Here is a 23,004-nt window from a genome sequence, read left to right as displayed (position 1 = left end):
ACCTGCCACTGCAATGAAAAATAGCCTCAACACGAGCCCCCAGATCCTGGGTGCTGATTCCGATAGGCTGATCGAACCCCCAGACCTGGATCCCTCCACCAACAAACTTCGGGAAAGCTCAGCTCTTGATCTAAGTGTCTGTCTTTAGATCCCACCAAGGCTGCCTGAGCTCCTTTTGCACTGAGAACTGATCCTTTTTCAGCATTGCAGGTAGTTCTGATGCTTCCACAAGGCTGGCTGAAGTATCTATCATACCCCCTGCAGTTCTGACTTAATTAGGCTGGCGGAGTCCAGAATAGAGTCCAGAATACTGCAATGGAGCCTGCATGAAGTGTAGACAAAATAAAACAAAATACTCCATTGCAAGAGTAAACTCACAGGGCCTGATTTTTAAAATCAGCCTTCAACTGCCGCAAATGATAGTGCAGAGGTCTAACTATCTCATTTGCCAGTATAAGTAGGAAGGTAGATGTCCAAAGGATTCATTCGTTTTCACAATTATTACTACTGTTATCATTTGTATTACCGTAGTGTCTGGTACAGTCATGGACTAGGACCCTGTTGTGCTAGGTGCTGCACAAACAGAACAAAAAGACAATCCCAACTGCACTGGCATTTTCACACCCTGGGTTGATCAGAGAACACATAAATGGAAACTTGAGTTTTAAAAAAAACCAGGCTTATAGTATACTAAAAGCAGCTGAATGCTTTTAAATTAATGACTCATTTAAAAAGTGCACTCCGTTGAGAGTAAGCCTTCTAGAGGTTATTTTTGAAAAGCATATTTTATAAAACAGCAGCGTTCTTTTATCTGAAATCCCTGGTAAGAATGATCACGCTGAAAGAATAATCATCTAGTGCAAGTAAGGTTATGGATCTCATATCTGTCTGGGGCACCTACCTACCTGCCATACAGGACAGTGTCTTTCTATTGTAATTAGAGATATCCAGTCTGTCTTGTTGTTGGAGGTGAGGCTAAATAAATAAGTGTTCACTAACTGTTCTTAAGTAGTGCTAATTGTACTATGGTGTCTTGTATCCTGCCCTGAGACATGGTTGTGAAGAACCTTTATATGGTATAAATATCCTTTGTGCCTGTTGGGGCAATGCTTTCCCATAAGTGATTTTGGGATGTTCTGGTCATTTATAAAATAGCGTATTCTGCCTGGGACAGTGTCTGCTTCTGGCACCCTTTTCCTACCAGGAATGAGACACATCTCCTCAGATGTCCTTTTTAGGTAGCTTTGGTCCCACCCTCTGACAAAATACATAGGTTCTGCATGGTGAATCATGCCCTTGGGTTTGCCTTCTCCTGCAGGCTGTCTTTGACTGTGTAGTGACTTCCCTGAAGAATGTCTTCAACATACTTATCGTCTACAAGCTCTTCATGTTCATCTTCGCAGTCATTGCTGTCCAGCTCTTCAAGGGCAAATTTTTCTACTGTACGGACAGCTCTAAGGACACAGAGAAGGATTGCATGTAGGTACACCGTGCAGCATGCATGATCCAGTCTGCTTCCCTGGCAAAGGCATCCACTCCTGCCCGGGGTGTGGAGAGAAGTAGATACATGAAGTGCCAGTAGTGAAAACTCTGGTCTTTCACTCCCTCAGATGCTGGTTAATATCCAGTTTGGGTTGTGAAGTCCTTGGTCATGGGTTGGAGGCACTCCTCATTTCCCAGGGAATCAAAGCCACAAAGCATTGTTTAAAGGACTAGTACAGATGTCTGGACTCCGTGAGGAATGAACTCCTTTCTCATCCTTTAAGTGAAATTTTGCTGCGTTTCAGAGCATTGTCCTTGCCATTCTGGGGAGAAGTCCACTGTGGGATCAGTATGGGAAGGCCCGTCTTTAAATGAACAGTGAGCTTCCCGTCTCACTTAAAGACAGACTGGTCTCCTCAAGCCAGAGCTGTGCTTCCTTTGCTCCAAGAGCATCTCCTGCACTATCACTGCTGCTTTCTAGCACATTTTTCAATTAAAAATTCTATGGGGAAAAAACTGATTCTGAATTGCTGCCCTGTTTAAAATGTTCACATTAACTCCTGTGATGGGCTAAGAATCTGGAGGTGCTGCTGCCTGAAGAATTACATGAGCTCTGAACTCTCCTTCTGACACATTCTCTGTTACAAGCTCAGCCTACCAGCTTTCCCTTTTTCCTTCTCTCTTTCATTTGTCTCTCAATCTTTCCCTGACTCTTTCTCCCCACTCTTCTCCCAGTCTGTTTTCTTCTTTCCTTCTCTTTTTGATTGCTTTTTCTCTCCCCTTCTTTCTGTCTCCTTCAACCTGTTCATCTTGTTTCTCCCCACCTCCAATTTCCTTAATTTTCTCTCCCCATCAAGACTTCTCCATCCTTACAAGGGGAGAAAAGTGTCCCTGCTGCCCTGCAAAGTTAAATCCTCTTCAGTCCTGGCAGTATAAAGAGGTCCTGATGTTAGGGATAGTTCAGTGATTTGAGCATTGGCCTGCATAAACCCAGGGTTGTGAGTTCAATCCTTGAGGGGGCCATTTATGGTTCGGGGCAAAAAAAAAAGTCTGGGGCAAAAATCTGTCTGGGGATTGGTCCTGCTTTGAGCAGGGGGTTGGACTAGATGACCTCCTGAGGTCCCTTCCAACCCTGATATTCTATGATTCTCTCCTAACCTTACAGAGGCAACTACGTGGACCATGAGAAAAACAAGATGGAGTTGAAGTGTCGTGAATGGAAGCGCCATGAATTTCACTATGACAACATCATTTGGGCTTTGCTTACGCTCTTCACTGTCTCCACTGGAGAGGGGTGGCCACAGTGAGTATTGTGCTTGGTCCTGTCTGCTTCCAGGTGTCTGTGGGCACAGGATTCACGAAGAAACCTCACGTTCCCCTTTTGAAGAGCTGTTTAAATGGTAGGGCTAGTAACTGGGTTTCTCCAGGTGGGAAAGGGGTAGAAGGCACTGAGAGACGAGTTGGGGGAAAGGAGATAGGTCAAGAAATTATATCAGTATGTGAGAACTCTCACCAGTTAATGGGTATAGGAGCCTGGTGGAACCAACTTCCTTCTTGGGAGGTGAATGCTGGGACAGTCCACTGCCCTGAGTGGGCCTGAGGGGAATTTGAGGCCAGTCCATCTCCCAGCATAAGTCAGAGGGGAACTCTGTGAGCTAGTCCACTCACCATGTTGGCAGAACTCGGACAATCCCCTACCATGTGTTGAACAAGGGGGTGTTCTGGGATACCCCTTTTTATGAGGGACGTATGTTTAACTCTGACAAAGCCCACCATCCAGGGTAGACAACGGGAAGAGCTCTGGGACTCTTGTAATGTAGGAGAGGGGAATATCTTGTCATGAAACAGGTAGCCAGAATTGTCAGAGTATGTCCATGACTGAGCAGGTTAGGTAGAAGGTTTGCTTTATCACCATAACCAGTATGCACAGTGGGGACAGATGGAGGTGAATATTAAAGGTGGTACCATTCAGTACATGATGTTCTCCTAGTCAAGTACAATGTGGAGAGTGTGACAGACCCAGACCAGTGGGGTACAGGAGTCTGGTAGAGGGCAAATATACTGGTCACTGGATGAGTAGTTTTCTGTTCCCTGAGTGACCAGAGCAGGGGCTGTACTAGAGTAATCAGGAACCTGCTAGAACCAGTTAAGGCAGGCAGGCTAATTAGGACACCTGGAGCCAATTAAGAAGAAGCTGCTAGAATCAATTAAGGCAGGCTAATCAGGGCACCTGGGTTTTAAAAAGGAGCTCACTTCAGTTTGTGGAGCGAGTGTGAGGAGCTGGGAGCAAGAGGCGCAAGGAGCTGAGAGTGAGAGGGTGTGCTGCTGGAGGACTGAGGAGCACAAGCGTTATCAGACACCAGGAGGAAGGTCCTGTGGTGAGACTAAGGAAGGTGTTTGGAGGAGGCCATGGGGAAGTAGCCCAGGGAGTTGTAGCTGTCATGCAGCTGTTACAGGAGGCACTATAGACAGCTGCAGTCCACAGGGCCCTGGGCTGGAACCCGGAGTAGAGGGCGGGCCCGGGTTCCCCCCAAACCTCCCAATTGACCTGGACTGTGGGTTCTTCCAGAGGGGAAGGTCTCTGGGCTGTTCCCCAAGCCACATGGTGAATCTCTGAGGCAAGAAAATCCGCCAATAAGCGCAGGACCCACCAAGGTAGAGGAGGAACTTTGTCACAAGAGGCATCCAGAATGGACCAGCCATTGGCATCTATGTGACCCTTTGTGCCTTTCTTTTTCCCTGTATATCCAGGGTGCTGCAGCATTCAGTGGATGTGACTGAGGAGGACCGGGGGCCCAGCCGCAGTAACCGCATGGAGATGTCCATTTTTTACGTGGTATATTTTGTGGTCTTCCCTTTCTTCTTTGTCAACATCTTTGTGGCTCTCATCATCATCACTTTCCAGGAGCAAGGAGACAAAATGATGGAGGAGTGCAGTCTGGAGAAGAACGAGGTAACACATAAAAACAGGAGAGCAGAGGGCAGGATGATTTTGTTTTGCATGTACTGTGGCAACAGACAGCTTCAGGTATAGACCATGGAGTGGTGGAGCTGAGGGCTAAGGCATATGATGTGAAAGCCTGGCTGGAATCCAGTAAAGTTCTCTTCAGCCTAGACTCCAGCTTATGCGACATCTGCCGTCCCGTAGCATTTGCTTCTGGAACGTAGGATGTTTTAATCACACCTGAGTCATTCTCACTGATTACATTTTTGTCCTGACCATCCAGCCAGCAATAGTTCACCAGGCTTCCCAGCTATTTGAAAAGGAGGCTATCGTTATAAAGGAAACCCATCTGTGGCGGCTGTGAATCACCCCTATTGGCAATCAAACAGAAGAGCTAGGGAGCCATGTTCCCTCCCCCACCTGCTTCCTTGCCAGAGAGGCTTTGCCCTAGACTGGAAGAGGAAAATGATTTTCCTCATCTGCATTTTATCCGGTATTATTGGTCCATCTAGCCCAGTATCCTGTCTTCCGACAATTGCCAACACCAGGTGCTTCAAAGGGAATAAACAGAACAGGGCAACTATCAAGTGATCCATCACCTGTCATCCAGTCTTGCCATCTGGCAGTCAGAGGCTTAGGGACACTCAGAGCATGGGGTTGAATCCCTAACCATCTTGGCTAATAGCCATTGATGGACCTATCTTCCATGAACTTACCTAGTTCTTTTTTGAACCCTGTTATACTTTTGGCCTTCACAGCATCCCTGGGCAAAGAGTTCCACAGATTGACTGCCATTGTGTGAAGAAATACTTCCTTTTGTTTATTTTAAACCAGCTGCCTGGTTGGGTGACCTCCTGGTTCTTGTGTTATATGGAGGGGTAAATAACACTTCCCTATTCACTTTCTCCACACCAGTCATGATTTTATAGACCTCTTTCGTATCTCCCCTAGTCGTCTCTTTTCCAAGTTAAACAGTCCAGTCTTTTTAATCTCTCCTCACATGAAAGCTGTTCCATCCCACTAATCCTTTTTGTTGCCCTTCTCTGTACCTTTTCCAATTCTAATATATATTTTTTGAAATGAGGCAACCAGAACTGTACGCAGTATTCAAGGTGTGGGCGTACATGTAACTGCCTGGATTTCCTGTGCTGTTACTGCCCAAATGCTCCCAAATAGTGGGTGATTTTCAGATGGTAACTTGAGGCCATTTCCTGTCCATGTGGCAATAACCATATCCTGGCCTAAAGAAATGCCAAGGTGGAAGGACACACGTGTTCATTATTCCAGGGTATGGCTATTACTGAGTTCACAGGAAGAACCCTAGTCTGATTCGCCTAGAACGTCTAGCGAAGAAACAATTTTGAGACATAATTCAGTTAAGTTTGATTTTTTTATGTTCTGTCAGCTGGATAAAATAAGTAATTGGGGCCGCCAGGTTTGGTGTGATCATGTGGTTTGTAGTGAGCATGTGCATGTGGAGGGCAGTATAGGACACGGGGATCTGTATAGGAGACAGTTTCTGAAAACAACTGTCGCGTAACAGCTCAGTAACTGTACAAGGTCCCTGTGCTCTGATTGTCTAAGTTTATTCCATCTGAGTCTAAACCACAGTAGTAACGTCATTAACTCATGCCGTTATTTTATGCTGAATGTGAATGGAGTGAAATTGATTACAATGCAGTCATGGGAAAATCCTGCATTGTTTCACTACATCACAGGGTATACATTTTACTGCAGATTATAGTGACCTTCTGCTTCTTGGGACAGATCCGTTCCCCACGTTCAGCTTGATTAGCTCAGCTGGGTGCTGGGGAACTCATCATCCCCCAAGATCTCTGAAGGCAGAAGAGTTTTTGTAGGGCTGCGTCTCCAGCATAATGACTGGAGTAGCCTCCATGGCCCCAGGCAACCCACCTAACTCGAGGGGAGGAAGGACCTGAGGATCCTGATAGCGGCAGATACTCTGCCCAATCTCTCCTCAGCCCATCTATCCGGCTGTCAACACACTTCTGCATAATGACGTACAGGGAACCCCCAGGGACTTGGGATTCGCACAGCTCAGGAGGACAATATTCACTCTCTTCCATTCACCTGTAGCAGAGAACCAGTAACAGGGCATCATGGGTAGTGGGAGGAAAGACGAGAAGCTGAGTGCAAGCTAACAGACTTTGTTTTGTTTCAGAGGGCATGCATTGACTTTGCCATTAGTGCCAAACCTCTTACGCGCTACATGCCTCAAAACCGACACACCTTCCAGTACCGCGTCTGGCACTTTGTGGTTTCCCCATCCTTTGAGTACACCATCATGGCCATGATAGCACTGAATACCGTGGTGCTGATGATGAAGGTGAGCTGACCGGGTGTACCAGAGGCCCAGGATGGCATGCCTCTGTGTAGGGAATTGGAGAGGAGGTGAAATAGACAGGGGGGATTTAGAAACTATGTTATTTGTTTTAAGAAGATGCTGGGGTCTTGGCACCCAGGTCGCATCTCATATCATGTCTCTTGGCATAGATGACTAGGAAAGCTGATGGGGTCACAGCCTCAGCTCTTACACCGGTGTCTTCATTATTCAAGCAAATATTTCCAGTTTGCACTCAATCCATCGAGCACAGTGCTTGCTGTGGAACCTGAAAGGCAATTAATCCCGATGGCACAAGGCCAGATTTTCAAAGGGACCTCACCCCAGCCTCTGAAACTGCACCTGCGTTTTTCACACCCACGTTAGGAATCTGACTAAACGATTTGCTTGCCCAAATGCAATTCTTCCACCTAAGGATAATTTTTTTTGTCTTCCTTGTGCAGACACTTGCATGTTCTAGACTGAGGTGCCAACTTCCATCTCCTCAAATCTTGAGGAAGATGGCTAATACTCTCCTGTTTTAATATGGACCATCTCTGTTGTTGCTTTCCCCATAGCCTGTAGGAAATTCTTTCAAGAGCACAAACACATACTTGAAAGTTCAGTACACCCTTACATTGTGAACAGTGTAGGTAACAAACAGTGATGCTGCAACAACAATTGCCTTCAACAGGAGGACCTCATGAATTAGTGGGACACTGGCAATTATAATGTAATCTGGGCTGATTCTGTGATCAACACCTAGGAGTGGTTGCCACCTGGATGACCCTTCTTCCCCTCAGCTCCATCCTCTTTCCTTAACCTCAGCAGAAACAAAGCAGAAGGGCAGAATGAATATTACTGGATATGTAGCGGGCTTAAAAAAAAGGGTGGGGAGCTTGTCACTAGCCAGTCAATAGTAAAACACATGGGATAAATCTCAGGAGCTTGGGCAAAGTCTAATCCCACCATGGAACTAAAGATTCCTTGTAAGATCCAATTTTGGTAGCTGACTGTAGATGGTTCTGACTCTCTCTCTTTCTGGCAGTACTATTCCGCGCCCTACACATATGAGCTGGCTCTTAAGTACTTGAACATCGCATTTACCATGGTGTTCTCATTGGAATGCGTCCTGAAGATCATAGCTTTTGGCTTCCTGGTAAGTGATTGGTACTAGTGCTTCATACCAGCTTTGGGTACTCAGTTCAACTGGCAGTGGTAGTGGACTTTGGCTTCCTAGTGTGTAGCTAAAACTCTGTTCTTTTGGCATTAGTAATGGGATTTAGCTTCCTAGTATGTAACTGGTATTGAGTTCTGGCATCTTCTTGAGTGCTGTACTTATTCTGGGTGTTGGAGTCTTGCTTTGGATTCTTGTTAAGCACCATGACACTGGATGTCTACCAGCTTTCTTGGTCAGTCCAGAGCTTTCCAGATTCCCGGCCCAACATCTGGAGCTTTCCAGATTCCTGAGTTAATATCTTAGAGTGAAGTCTCTGGGGTTTTCATTTAATCTGAGCAACTGAGAGTCACCCCCACTGCTGAAACCAAATGGTGATGTTATTTTTAATGGACTTTTTTATTTTCTGTGAATTTACTGCTGGTGACAGCTTTCAGATTGTCACCACTCCCCACCTGGGCAATTCAGTGTCTAGACCTGTTCAGCCTTTGGCCTTTCTGCTGAGGCTGCTAACCAGGGCGCCAGTTTATTACCAGTTGTGTTGGTGACTGATATTATGTTGATGCCTGTGCACTAGGAACTGGATTGAGTCCACTAATTCCTTTCAACCAGGCCATGAAATACCCATTCATTGATAACTGTTGATCCCAGATTGGAACTGGTGATATAATGGTGAAAGGCTTCATATTTAATTAGCATTCCCTTGAGTCTCAGCCATTCACCACTAATTATCTCATTATTCAGACCAAGGAATGTGTTGTTTGTGAACATAACACTTTTTCTTGTCTTCAGCTACTCTTAGGAAAAGCTGATTCTGTTTTTTCTTTATTTCTTTTTCCTTTTGTTTCTCACCTGTTCTGCTGGATGACATCTGGTTGCTCTCCACTATGGCAGTCCAGCATATGTCACACTTACATTAAACTATTTCTGTTAGATTGCAAGATGCACGGGGCAGTGACTTTTTTGTTGCAAGCTTATGAGGAGCCATGTACACCTATTGCACTTGATAAATAATAATTAATAGTGAATAACCAACCTCCGAGACATGGAGACAGAATATTGAGCCAGTCAATGGACAGTTCTGTGAGTGCAAAGAGCCCTCCTCTATCCCAGCAGCATGTGTGCTTGGGGTGCACAGCTCACCAGCAACCCTTTTCTGAATCATGGATCTATCTATCTAGGAGGCAGCATGGTCTAGTGTTTAGAGCAAAGGACTGGGAATCAAAAGACCTGGATTCTGATCCTGGCTGCATGTCTGACTTCCTGGACTCTCAATCTCTCTCTGTCTCGCTTTCTCTATCTATCAGATGGGAACAATGATACTTATACACCCCTTTAAAACACTTTGATTTCCTCAAATGGAAGGTGCTATGTAAAGGCAAAGTGTTATTGGTAGGCCAGTTCCTGAAGTTCTTATTCAGGGAAAACTTCCATTGACTTCAGAAGCTGTAGATAGCCATTTAGGCACCTGATTGTATTAAATATTCTGCTGCATAGTTTAAATAGACAACTGTGTCTCTGGGCTCATCCACTTGTGATTGTGCCTTCAGGCAGGATTGCAGTAGTTTCTCTGTTCTTATAGTCCCCTTTTGACAATGCAAGAGAATTCTGTGCCTTCTTTTAGCAGTTTGGCCTATTCAACGCAAGAGTTACCTTATAGAAAATCTGCCTCACCATATATATGTTCTGGGCGACAACCCCCTGAGACACAAGACAGCATTCCAGAGGCTGGTTGCATAGAAAGAGGACAATATCTGTGGTGGTGGTGATGTGTGAAGACTTGGCATGTGCTTCAGCGTTGCCTGAATCTGAGATCATTGTGCTCCCCATCCACATATTTTTGATCTCTTTGCAGAATTATTTCCGGGACACCTGGAACATCTTTGACTTCATCACCGTGATTGGCAGCATCACAGAAATCATCTTGACAGACACCAAGGTGAATATTCTGACCTTGGACATTCGTACCAGTGATTAAAGGTGGGAGGGAGGTGCCTTGCTCCTTTCCTCTCCTTGGGGGTGGAGGATAGACGTGGTGATTTTTGCCTTCTTCTGATTGTTTGATCTTCTTGCAGCTGGTGAACACCAGCAGCTTCAACATGAGCTTCCTGAAGCTGTTCCGGGCTGCTCGCCTCATCAAACTGCTCCGCCAGGGCTACACCATCCGTATCCTGCTGTGGACCTTTGTGCAGTCCTTCAAGGTAAAGGACACATTAGTCTCCCCTGTGGGGGGCAGGTGTGGTGGTGGAACATTTACTCAACTTGTGTCATTCTTAGAATCATAGAATTGTAAGACTGAGAGGGATCTTGAGAGGCCATCTACTCCAATCCCCTGCACTCTTGGCAGGACTAAGTATTATTCTTATGATATTTATGAACTGTTGGGGTTCAGGAAGAATGAGAAAATTTTGGATCAGCATCCAAATTGTGGAGAGTTTATATGAACCAACCCTCTGAACTTTTTAAAATTAACCCACCTCTAATTCTAAATGCAGAAGGGAGAAGCAGTAAAAGCTTCCTTGCAAAAAATGGAGGGGAGGGGACTGCACCATTCAAGAGGGTCCTTGGAGGTCTTTTTGGATGTGCTCATTTGCATATCAGTACCCAGCATGGTATGCCAGCTGTTTGACAGCGGCACTGTCTGGTGTTGTGCTTTTGCATTGGCTAAATTCTTTGTCTGTATTTTGTAAATCACAATTATGTGGCATTTTAATTTCTAGTCCCTGTATTTGTTTTGGAATTCAACAGTCAAGAAGATGTTGCACCATTCCAGCAAGGAGTGTGATTCTGACTGGTTCTTTGCAACTAATTGCAATAGGCCATAGGGGGCTTAGCACAGTTCACAAGCTATTGCATTTTACTAATATTCTGAAGCCTCTACCTTGCTAAACCAGACTATTGTGTATTTCCCTTTCAGGCCCTCCCATATGTCTGTCTCTTGATCGCTATGCTTTTCTTCATATATGCAATCATTGGGATGCAGGTAAGCAAAAGCGTCCAGGTGTGCGTATGCTCCTACAAGGCTGCTTCTCTCTGGGGCAGACAGTGAAGAGTGGTCCACTCTGTCACCCACTTTAGCATTATCCAGTCTAGCATCTGCTTACTGTGTTGGAGTCTGTTGACCAGGACAGGTGCTGAAGAGGTTTGAAGGCTTGCGCAGTAGGAGCTGCAGTGTTTAATACACCCACAGGTTGCAGTGTGTGTCCCCCAGAATCCTCTGGCAATGTACATATCCAGACTGCCTTCTCCAGGATTATGTCACCATGACTCCTGTGATGTAGTACACATGGATGGAACCCTTCCTGTGGATTACATCATCAGAGATCTCTCATGTTATGCTCAGGTGGGCAATCCATGTGGACAGCTCAGTTTACCTCTTTCTTTTCAAGCAGAACTTTATAGTGCCTAAAACCTTAGGAATGACTCAAGTCCCACTAATGTCTGGCCCCAACCTGCAGAATCCAGTTCACAACTAACGTCCTGCCTGAGAGGGTCTTTGTGAGAGCCCTTGTTGATTTGGTTCCTCTCGCTAATCTCTGTTGCCCAACATCCTTGTATTGGTTTGGGAAGGCCTCGTGTTGCAGAAACCGGGGCTAGGGCCTGATCCTGCAGTTGAAGTCAATGGGAATTGAGGGTACTCAGCGCTTTGCAGAACCAGGGTTTTAGGCCCCAGTCCAACAAAGCGCGTAAGCACAGGAGTAGCCCCACTGTAGTCAAGGAGGTCGCTCGTGCATTTAAAGTTAAGCAGATGATTACGTGGTTTGCAGGATTGATCTTGTGGTTTGAAGACTATCCAAGACCCACACTCAATCTCTGGGAAGGCAGCTTTGGCTATTAATACTCAGGGCTTCATTCTACGGTGATCGAGGCATTGTGACAACTAAAACTGCCTAATGGTCACAGCTGGGAAGTGCTTTGGGTGGGGGTGGGGGGTTGTTGCTAGGGCTGTCATTGCCACCTTCTCTGGATAGAGAATCTGGTTTTCTTTGTTTAAGTGGAAATTTATTTGTTTAGTGGGCTTTCCCCAAAAAATTTGACTGACTATGCTCTATTGATCTATTTTTGGCCACTTTCCCCTGCCTCTCCACCCCCCATCCAGGCTTTCTCAGCCCCTCACAATTGCCATCAGATTTAATCCCCCTTGTGGTGCGATAGTATTTGATTTGTTTTAACACCTTTGTGAACAAATTCCCCAAGCAGTGGTGAGTGGGCGGTGTTTGAGCAAAATAGCTGGAGGCAGAAAATATTCTACAATTACACATTCTGAAAACCTTTGTGGAAAAAATAGTCAGCGGTTAGTGTATTTTTAGGTATGCTGAAAGTAGAATAGATATGTAATGATACTAACACAATACTTTTCCTCTCCAAAGTACTTTCCAAACACAAACTTATTCAGCCCTACAACACCTCAGGGTTGTAGGTCACTACTATTTTCCCCATTGTACAGATGGGAAACTGAGGCACAAGTTAAGTGTCACTGTCAGAGTCAAATTTAGAATTTAGGACTTCCTGGCTCCAGTTCTGTGTTCAGACCATGCCTCTTTCTCAAGAGGCATGTACTCAAAACACACTGAAACACACACAAGATGCACCAAAAATCGTATCTAGATGTCTTAGATACTTACACGGCTCCAACTGCCATAATATCTGAGCACTTCACAATCTTTCATGTATTGATGTGTACCAGAAATGTCTGCACATATATTCAATAAGCCGGATTCTCCCGTCATTTATTACCGATGTGTTGGCTTCGTGGAGTTGCACCAACGTGCTTTGAGAGAGGGGAGAATTTAACCCAAGGCGTTACTACCCTTTTACAAAGGGAACCTCTTGATAGCATAGCGTGAAAAGCATTTGACGGCTTTCCTGATCTGCTTTTCTGAAGGAGGCAGCTGCTGGCCAGATGGATTCCTCACCATCCCCGCATATGTGTGTCTGTCTGTGTTAGTGCAGTCCCTCCCTTAGTGGCAGCCAGCAGAACTGAAGGGTGCACTCCAGCAGAAGGAGCAGCCTTTGTGATGTATAATCCTCACTGAGATCAGACCAGCTGTCTGCTCCACGGGCAGGTGGGAGGGAACATAACCGATTCCAGTCCCTGGCTGCACAGGTCGGTGCACTTCCTGGCTTGGCAGTTCTTGTGTGTTGAGTTTTCTTTCCTTTTTGCCCTTAGGTTTTTGGGAATATCAAATTAGATGAAGAAAGCCACATTAACCGTCACAACAACTTCCGCAGCTTCCTGGCCTCCCTTATGCTCCTTTTTAGGTACACGTGCATTTTGAATCATAACTAAACATCTCGGTTTTCCCCATTTCGTCCCTACCTAAGTCAAAATGCTGAAGGCCTGCCTGGCTGCATGAGTGTCTGCCACAGCAGATCAGCTCTGGTGCCCCAGCTAGAAAAGCGGGTGGGGATCACAAGTCACCCTAGCTCCACACACACAACAGTGGCTTTTCAACTTTACACTTGGAGCTGTTAGTCTCCCTGTCCTATGTGGGCTGCTGACATGCAGGCGTTGGATTCCTGACTTGTGGAACTTGCTGCTGCAGGATAGAAATGAAACAGCTGTGTCTGAACAGAATCTGCAGTCATGCCATCTAGGTCGGAATTCAAGGGTCCTTTCTCCTTTTGCTTTAGGGCATAAGATGATCACTAGCTGGAGTCAGGAAGCCACCTTGCCTCCCACTGTGATACAGTGCTGTACACTTTAGTTCATTATGGGGGCTTTATGCCATCTTCAGAAGCCGCTGGCATTGGTTATTGGTAGAGACCATAAGTTCTGAGGTGGCAGATTTTATTTCCAAAGGGGGAGGTGGCGCGAATTTCCAAGCATCCCGCTCATATGTAGTAAAGTTGTGGAGCAGTGAGGGGCTCTGCTTTGAGCAGCTGTTAATGGTGGGTGTGTTTTGGATGCAGGAGTGCCACGGGTGAGGCGTGGCAGGAGATCATGCTGTCATGCCTGCAAGGCAAAGGCTGTGAGCCAGACACCACAGCAACGTCCGGACAGCACGAGAACGAGCACTGTGGCACGGATCTGGCTTACGTGTACTTTGTCTCCTTCATCTTCTTTTGCTCCTTCCTGGTGAGTTCACCTCCTTCCACCCCATTGATCTCTCAGTTCTCAGGAGGACTGAGCACTGACTGCTCCCAACCCAGGGACATCCCCACTCCATTCTACACTACCCTACCCTCCACTACTCCACGATGGGTGGGATTCACTCTGCAAAGAGACTCGGAGCGATCTCGCCTTCTGTTCTCTGCTCCAAGTTCCGTTACCCTGGCGTGACCCCTGATTGCTAAAGAAGCTAGCACTCTTACACCAGGGACAGCAAGAAATGTTCAAGAAGGGTTTTATCACTGTAAGAGCCATGCCTAGCTGGTTTCAGGGACTGTGGTAAGGAGGGGCTGTTCTGACCCAGAGGCCTGTCCCTTTCATCATAAATGCAACTCAGCAGGATTTTGCCCTGCACCTAATTTAGGATTTCAAATAATCTGCCATGTGACTGTCAGTATGGAGAGCAGGCCCACCTGCTCTCTGGGTCAAGGTGATGTACGTGATCTATATCTGCCTCCTATCCCTATTTTTTCATTTAACAGAGAAGTTGTGGTTGAAAAGATAATGTATGCTCTCTGAGGCAGGAAACTGTGGGGAGTTACAGTTGTCCCCCCACCAGTGTGCGCATGCACACACACACATTTGAGCCTACTCATGGAGGGGGGAAGTGATCTCAATTGTTTTGTAAAAAGGGGGTGCAGTCAGGAGGGTGCGTGGGAAAGGCACCATTCGGGCTTGCACTGAATCAGTTGACACTCAGCCTGTAGCTCTTAGCATCCCTACATGTAGCTGATCAGAGCGGGTGGTATCAGTCCGTGTATCCAATCAGAGCTCCACTTACACTGTCTGGTCTCAGTTCGCAGTTGCTTACTGGTAATCCATTCAATGGTAAAGTAGCTCTCCAGGTCCTCAAGGCTGGGAACCACTATGCCTCCAGGGAGACATGAGCTACACTGGAAAAAGGCCATAGTGGTGCCAGAGAAGAATATCCAGATGGAGAGTATATAGCCATAATAACTATAGCACCAGTTACAGTAATGCTGGTAAATTTCCCTGTACAGTAAAGCCCCTAAGCCAGAAATGCGATGGAGAACCCCAGTTACAGTTGGCTGTCTAACTCTGCCCATCCTTCATAAGGAAGGCAAAGGTGTGGTATAGCGAAACTGCGGGTGAGAGGGACAGACAGAGAGACAAGAGGGGACATGGTATGTAAGGGAGTGGAAATAATAAAGAGTAGAGCCCTGGGCATGAAACGCGATGCTCCAAATGTAATGGTGAAGTATCCTGGTGGCAAAAGGTCATTGCCCCCACTGTGAACCCCTCAGCTAAAGAACGCTGTGGGGTTTGGAAGGCACTTCAGAAGGCATTGGCTAGATCTCCTCACTTCTGTGCTCCTTGATCCCTGGCTCAGCCAAGTCACTGTTGTGAGGAGAGCCCAGATGCTGCTCAGATTCTCACTGGTTAGCTAGACACAGCCCAGGGGAGTAATGCTGATGTACTAACCCTTTCTGCCTGCTTGCCTCTTGCCCAGTGTGGTGTGGTTCCTTATTCATGCTCTCAGCTGCCTGAAGGTTAAATGCTGGTGTTTAGTGGGACGTTCAGATCAGCACAATCCACAGCTCCCAAGCGTAATGGGCGCAGGTCGACATGTAACGTGTCAGAGAGGAGTCCTCTGCCTGGTGCTACTGACACACCAAAGAGAGGCTATTTCCATTGTAATACACTGTGCACCTAGTCAGCTGCTGTGTTTGAAAATATTAGTATTGATCTGTGTGACAATTAAGCGTCTGATTCTGTAGCTGCTCCATGCATGCACTTCAATAGGAGTTCTGTGCATGGGGGAGCTGCCACAAAACTACCATGCTATTTATTTACAGATTCCTTTTTCTTCTGTCTTCTTCCATATATTACTCTCCCATCTTCCCTCCCTCTTTTATGCTCTGTCTCTATCTCTCCATCCCTTTCTCTGTGTCTCTTTCCTTTTCACTTAGATGCTCAATCTGTTTGTGGCTGTCATCATGGACAATTTTGAATACCTGACTCGGGATTCCTCCATCCTGGGGCCTCATCACTTAGATGAGTTTGTCCGGATCTGGGCGGAGTATGACAGAGCTGCGTGGTATGTAGCCAACTTCCTCCTCCTTTCCCTGGCCTCTCAAAGCCCCTTTTTTGGGGAACCCATTTGGCTGTAATACCTGGGACAATCAGGGAAGGGAAGGGAATCAGAGCTGCTGGAACACACAGCCGTGAGAGGAAAATACTGGCTGGCTCCCGGGAGGTCCAATGGCACAGAGCCACTGTCCTGTTCGTGGGCTGCCTTATAGCCCGCTGGGCATCCTGCTCCTTTGATAACTAGCAATGGGCTGAAGTCCAAAGGTTTTGGCTGCTTCTTTTCGGAGAAGCATGATAAGTACAGTGTTTATCCAAACCTTTGGATGTTCCTACTGCATCCCTCTCTGTAGCTCCTCTGGCAGTCCCCAGCTACCTCCGCACACTGCCACCTTCCAACTGTTGGCTCTGGATCTTCCTCTTTTCCTATTTTCCTCCTGCCAATCAGATTCCCACACCCTCAAGACAATCTGCAAGCAACTGTCCATCCTCCAGCCCCCAAATACTTTGTGCACCGGAGTGTGCAAAATCACCATTTGAATCCGTGTGTGAGCCCAGCAGAGAGGCTGCGGAGGTAGCTGGACTCCTGCTAATTTAGCTGCTCAGGACCTTTCAAACATTGAGAAAGGGTTGAGATGCTTTGGATGGGGATGAGCCTGAGGACAGGGCTAGATTTAATACGGCCAATGCACTTCCCCCCTCCTTGCTGAGACGAGAGAAGGCTTTTGAATCCTCTAATGATTCCTCAGGCAGCCTCTCCAGGATCCCTCTGAAAAGAGACTTCCCACTTGGGAGAGCAAGTTAGTCTAGCGCTGCCACACTGGAGAAGAAGCATTGCGTCAGGGTGGTCTCTCACATGGCCATTGGGGTGGAGCCGAAAGTGCTTTAGGGTGACTGCTCCAGACACAACCCCCAGCAGTGCTCCAGGAAGGCTGCTTTCAGCCTACATGCCTGAGATCACTGGGAGTGTTCCTGGGGCAGCTTACTGAGGTCTAACCCTCAGCAGCACTGGGAGTGCATCAGGGCTGCTGGTCACATCATCAACCCTTCTTGGCATTAGGAATACTGTGAGTGCCCTCTCTGGGTGCAGATCCTCATTGGCACCGCAAGTGCCACAAGGCTCCGTCTCCTGTCGGTGTTGGGTCAGCACTTTGGGCAGCCTCTTTGAAACCACGTACACTCGGTGCTGCATCAGCTTCAGGCACGAGATAATGTCAGCTCCGGAACTCTGCTCCAATTGGAAGCTCACCATTTGGAATCAATCCACCTTCACATTTTTGCAACCTGATTTATTGCTTACTGAGAGCTAACCCAGGCAGTGATTGTTCCTAACGTTATCTGTCCTTAGCATGATCCACTTCAGCACCTTTTCCAGCCTGACTCAAGTTAGCCATCTCCCCAGGACTGCTTCTCAGCGGCAGCATCCCAGGCTGTGAAAGCATCACCAAGGCTGGAATAGGCAGGGCTGTCCTCTTATCAGATGCCCATGCATCGTACAGTTCTGAGACTTCACTGTGTGATGCTGTAGAGCAGAGAAGCTGTGGTCATGTAGACCTGGGAGGTCCAAGCAATGCAAAGCAGGCTCATTCTCTCCTCAGAAGGTTGGGAAGGGCGACATCTTGATACCAGCACTTTCTAGTGCCCTTTGACTGGGAACTGGGTGCTACGATGGGTTCTTCAGTCCAGTCACAGAAAGAACCTGCTGTCAGGCCCGGTGGATGGCATTTTCCAGATGTGGTGCAGTGCCTGCTCTCACTCAGGTCTCACAAAGCAAGAGAGCCCAGGCTGTTTTGTCATGGAGTCTAGCCGGTTATTATGGGAAACACCAGGAGGAAACAAGCTGCTCTAGGCTAATTTTAAAATTGATGGCAGCTCTAATCCCCGTCGCTGAGTGGGGAAGGATTACCAGATGTGAGCGGGTCCTGTCACCTGAATAGGGCTGCGAGTCTAAGTGTTGAGAAGGGGATAGATCGATAAATACTGTAAATGAATGTCATCAGAGGCCCCCAGCTACACTAAATAAAGAGACCCATAGGGATGCCATGTGCTCTGTCCAGTTGCCTGCACTCTGTTATGAATGGTTTTGCATAGACAAGTTGGGTTATCCCTGGCCAGTGATGGAAAAGTACCTAGGGTATGGGAGGAAAGTGAGGCAGGACCAGAGGAAATAACAGACAAAGCAGCTTCACTCCATGGCTTTCCTAATAGTGGCCAGGGAGACTGCAGTGGTCTCTGCCACTGAGCAGCTGTGTGGCTTTGGGCAAGTTACTTTAACTCTCCATGCCTCAGTTTCCCTATCTGTAAAATGGAGTTAAAACATACTCATCTACTGATTTCATAGAATAGAGGATTGATTAACTGATTTCTATAATGAACTGACCATGTGGGGGCAAATTCTCTGCTGGTATAATTGGGTGCAACTCCATAAAAGTGCAAAGATTCCTAGAACCCCAAACAAGTAGTTGTGTACTGATGTACAATCATGTCCTTGGATTTCAGATCACTCTGATCAGTCGTAGGCTTTCGATATGGCATTTTTGGGACTTGGGGTATCTGAGCTAGTGCACATTTAGGGCAAGCCTTTCCACGGGGAATCCCCAGTTTGGGTGAGAATGAGGGTGCTAACCCCTTTGGAATGGAGAAGGTGGTAGCTATGCTTATATGGTGGTGACTTTTCACAGCCTTCTCCAGTCTGGGTCTGTTGGAGCCAGAAGGAGAGAGACATGGACCTGAACTGGGTCTCTCACCCCTGGTTAAGCTCTCGTTTCCTCTTCTCCATTATCTCAGTGTCCTATTAACCCACGTGTGCTTCCTTTACAGCAGCAGGATCCCGTATAAGGATATGTACAAATTAGTACGGGTGATTTCGCCTCCTCTGGGCCTGGGAAAGAACTGCCCCTACAGGGTGGCGTGCAAGGTTTGCCTCCCAGTCCCCAGCCATAACCTGGCAACGGGACGCACCATTAACCCCTCCTTCACCCTCCTCTGCTCCACCACCACTGCGTCTCACAAGGGAACCCTCACGTTGCTTTCCTTCGAGTTTAAAGAGGTCCAACCCCCCCCAGAACCAGCAGCTGTTACCTTCGGGAAGGGGGGAGGGGTATCCATCTCAGAGTCCCATTGATGTGGAATTAGACAAATTTATTCCCTTGCCTTCCTCCCTAAAGCAGAGAACCCTGGAGTTCCCAAAACACTTGTGCAGTGTGTGAATGTTGCCTGTGGCACAGAGAAGGCACCTTTAATTCCAAGAATCACAGAGCTATCCCAATGGGAACTCTTTCCTATGATGAATGGAGACCAAATATTGTTTACAGATAGGGGATGAGGATGAGAAGGAATAAAAGCCAGAGGTGCGGGGATGTCACCGGAAAGAGGGAGCGCAAACTAGAAAGGAGAACGAGGCAGGGGGCTGAGGCAAAGACCCTGTTGATCAATCGCTGGAATCCTGTTCAGAGGTTTCGTCGCTGTGGTAGCTCACAGGACACTGCAGTCTTTTACCATGGTGCACAGTGGCTATGAAGAGCTGTTACATAATGGTGACAAATGGGGACCACGGCTCTTGGTTTGCCATGATGCAAAAAGAGGACAACTCAATGGAGCAGGTGACCCATTGGGACTCCAGCAGCTGGACTCAATGGCTTCTGGTTTATTCTGATCTCCCCCCCCAGTCCAAGACATCTGGGCTGTGCCTCTCTTCCAGCAGCAATTCAGACTTGACCATGAGGCTCTTGGCCATGCTCTGCCACTGTTTGTGCTAAATTCTCTGCCTCTGGCAAGGCAAACAAAGCAGCCACTCGGCACCCCAGCCAGATCCTTTGCCGTCCCATCTTTTCAAGCTCGTTTTGGGGCAGCAGTGAGCAAAATCTTCCTCCCATCTGCCTCCTCTTCCTCAGGGGGCCCAAATTTCTGCATCGGAACAGGACAACCCTCTGAGCTCCTTCTCCACATTTATTCTCTCCCAACTTGGCAGAACAGGTCAGGTGGAACAAGCAGAAAAACCAGAGATGCTCCTTTTGGGAGGAGACTCTCTTGGGAGTTGCAAAAGTGGTGCTCTGTGCCACCATCGTTCCCAGTCTACAGTCCCTCACTCCACCAGGGAAGGGGGTTCAGAGTTTGGATGACATAGTGTAGCCTCTGCTTCCACCCCCACCTCCCCATCATCAGCTCAGGATACCTTCACGAGAGTGTGAGTCAATCATCTTCAGCGCCTGGAATTCAACAAACGGGATGTTCCTCAATGACCTTGGGGATAGCACAAAAGTCCCCTCAACCACTGTGGTCCAGTCCAAAAGGGAAAATCCCCAGTGGCTTCACCCCTATGCTCAAGTGGATAATGGACTTGCATGGTGAAGAGGCTGCCGTTCTTTCCAACTTTCCTTCTCAAGCGGGGGATCTCGGCTTTTTCAGGGTAAATGTATCCCAGCATTTTCTCATCAGTTACAGAAGCCCGTCCCACCCCACCAGGGGCTGAGCCCCAATGAAGAAAATAGACTTATCTCTGATGTGGTTGAGAATCCTCCCTCCAAAAGGCAAAAGAGAAGCAAAATGGCTAGAAAACACAAGAGAGGCCAGAAAGCATCCCAGATCCTCCTCTTCCTTCACCAGCTCCTTCGCCACACCATGGGAACTCTTGGCTTCCCAACATAGCCCTGTGCCAGAGAAGCAGAGAGGTTCTTTCCCTGGGCATGTTTGAAACCATGGGGAGTAGGCTAAAGCCAAGAGCAAATCTCTCCTGTCCAGAATTACAAGAAAAGTTGGCATGTCCCTTCATCCCTCCTTTGCAGAAGTCATTTGGAAAGAGTGGGAGATTCCTGACAAAAGGCTTGGTTGGTTAGTCCTGAAATTCCACAGGGGCTGAGAAGCCAAAGACTCTATCTTCATCTTCCTTTCAGCCAATGCACCAGTGGCCTTCCTGGCAAAGGGCATGGTAATTTTTGCTGAAGGTTCTTTCTTCCCATAATACCCTGCAGACAAGAAGATAGAAGACATGATCAGAAGGGACTTCTAAGCTTCTTCAGCTGCCCTAAGAGTCTCACTGACAACCACCCGCTTCACAAAAGCCACAGTGTCCTGGTGCAACAACCTAAAAGGCATCAACCTCCTTAGATCTACGACAAATGGAATTCACTGCTAAAGAAGTTACATTCATAGCAGGTGGATTCATGGGCATTACACTTTTCAAGCCTGAGAGTCTAGCTGACAGGTAGATACGGAAGAGAGTTGCAGTATGAATACTTTGGAGCCCCAGACTCTCCCCCTATCCATCCCGTCTTCAGTCCTTCTCCAACTTCAAGAGATGCTGAGAAGCATCGATCCATCCTGAAGGAGATCTTTCACATCCCAGAGCTAGGGACAGAACAGCCTGTCTCTCAGCATGAAAACTGCTTGGAACTCTCCCCTCAATTCTGCATAGTCAAATAAAGATCTGGGGGAGTGTGGGCTATCTTAGAGCTCTAGAGCTGGACCGGTCAATGAAGGTGGTGAAATTCAGGATGGAGACACTAGCTTCCACTACCTCCACGGTGTCAAGGAACCCAGCATCTTCCATCCATCTTCACCTGCAACTCCTGGGTCTTCTGGGCTTATACATAGAAATCACTTGATGGGCTAGAGTGCCCATGAGAGAGCTTCAGGGATTCCTATTACAGGTCTGGAACCAGTGCTTAATTTGCAATGAAAGAGGGGCTGGGGCTCAAGCCATTAAGTGCAGGGACACAAGCAATTTTGGGCTGTAGCCCACGAAAGCTTATGCTCTAATAAATTTGTTAGTCTCTAAGGTGCCACAAGTACTCCTGTTCTTTAAGCAATTTTTTGACTTTCGTAACTGGCACAGCAAGTCCAGAGGTGCTGGGGCTATGAACTGCCAAGCTGAGAGGTGCTGGGTCTCAGCCCCAGCAAGCCCCAGCACAAATTAAGTACTTCCTAGAACCATTCCCAACAAGAGATGCAAAGGAAAGGAGAGGTGCCACCCACAATTGGTGAAAACAGGAGGCACACATGATGGTACCATTCTCCCTCCACAATCCACATCTAAAAATTCTGACCACAAACACCAGCCTTTCAGGTTGAGGAGCACACTTGGGACCCACGGGGCACAAGGAAACGTATTTAGGATCAAAGAGAAAAAAGTGATCAGGCTCTTGATGACTCAAGAAGAGGTGAAGAAGGAGCACACTCTGATTCATTTAGATGGGACAATGGCTATCCCATGCATAAATCCACAAGAAGGAAGGTCTAAATTCTAAAGGGATGGAGATAGGCTCCTGGGCAGATGTTGCTTGGCCTCCATCAGGACAATGCACAAAATTGGGACACTGAATACAAAAGCTGTCTGGCTAGGCCATCAGCAGACAGACACATCAAAGTGGTCACTGAAACGAGAAGTATTCTAGCTGAGATCCAACAAGCTAGGTTCCCCCAGAGGTACCTATTCACATTCAGTCAGAACATGAAAGCAAAGCTCTTCATCAGCAACATAGACCAGAAATTGCTGGGAACGGAAGCTCTGACTCACTGATTAGCCAAATCTGCTTCTCTGTGCCACCCACTTCCCTTCTACTACTACCAGAAAGAGAGATTAAAAGATTATTTTTAAAAAGGTGGAAGTGATGGTCATTCTTGCCACAAATTGTCCAAGATGGTCGCCATGGTTCAGCCCTAGTGGAGCAGTCACAGAAGCCTCCAGTTCACCTTCCCAACAGACTGGATCTTTTATTCTGGAATCCACTCCTGCGTCACAGCCCAGACTATCTGAGCCTGACACTTTGGCTGTTGAATAGTAATTCCTAACCAAGATGGGCAGTGCAAGGCCGTGTATAATCTCCTAGTCCCCAGCAGGCTTTCTGCCCTTTCCGTTTATGCAAAGCATACAAACAGGATTCTCTTAGTGGTGCTAAAAT

At 47.2% G+C, this 23,004-nt stretch overlaps 1 protein-coding gene across 3 annotated transcripts in view; it reads left to right on the top strand.

Annotated features, from left to right (window-relative positions):
• The window catches only part of CACNA1E (calcium voltage-gated channel subunit alpha1 E), a 210,875-nt gene that overhangs the window by 168,514 nt on the left and 19,357 nt on the right, over positions 1 to 23,004 (top strand). For all 3 annotated transcript variants that reach the window (XM_065409006.1, XM_065409005.1, XM_065409003.1), the window contains 11 exons: positions 1,319 to 1,479; positions 2,648 to 2,785; positions 4,234 to 4,435; positions 6,609 to 6,773; positions 7,816 to 7,926; positions 9,800 to 9,883; positions 10,020 to 10,145; positions 10,862 to 10,927; positions 13,115 to 13,206; positions 13,858 to 14,023; positions 15,988 to 16,115. In XM_065409006.1, coding sequence (XP_065265078.1) covers positions 1,319 to 1,479; positions 2,648 to 2,785; positions 4,234 to 4,435; positions 6,609 to 6,773; positions 7,816 to 7,926; positions 9,800 to 9,883; positions 10,020 to 10,145; positions 10,862 to 10,927; positions 13,115 to 13,206; positions 13,858 to 14,023; positions 15,988 to 16,115 — 1,439 coding nt within the window. The remainder of the gene's footprint in view (positions 1 to 1,318; positions 1,480 to 2,647; positions 2,786 to 4,233; positions 4,436 to 6,608; positions 6,774 to 7,815; positions 7,927 to 9,799; positions 9,884 to 10,019; positions 10,146 to 10,861; positions 10,928 to 13,114; positions 13,207 to 13,857; positions 14,024 to 15,987; positions 16,116 to 23,004) is intronic.

The sequence above is a fragment of the Emys orbicularis genome, chromosome 8, assembly GCF_028017835.1.
Source record: "Emys orbicularis isolate rEmyOrb1 chromosome 8, rEmyOrb1.hap1, whole genome shotgun sequence".
Lineage (NCBI taxonomy): Eukaryota > Metazoa > Chordata > Testudines > Emydidae > Emys > Emys orbicularis.
Note: the sequence above shows the minus strand (reverse complement) of the source record. Positions and strands in the feature narration are given on the sequence as shown.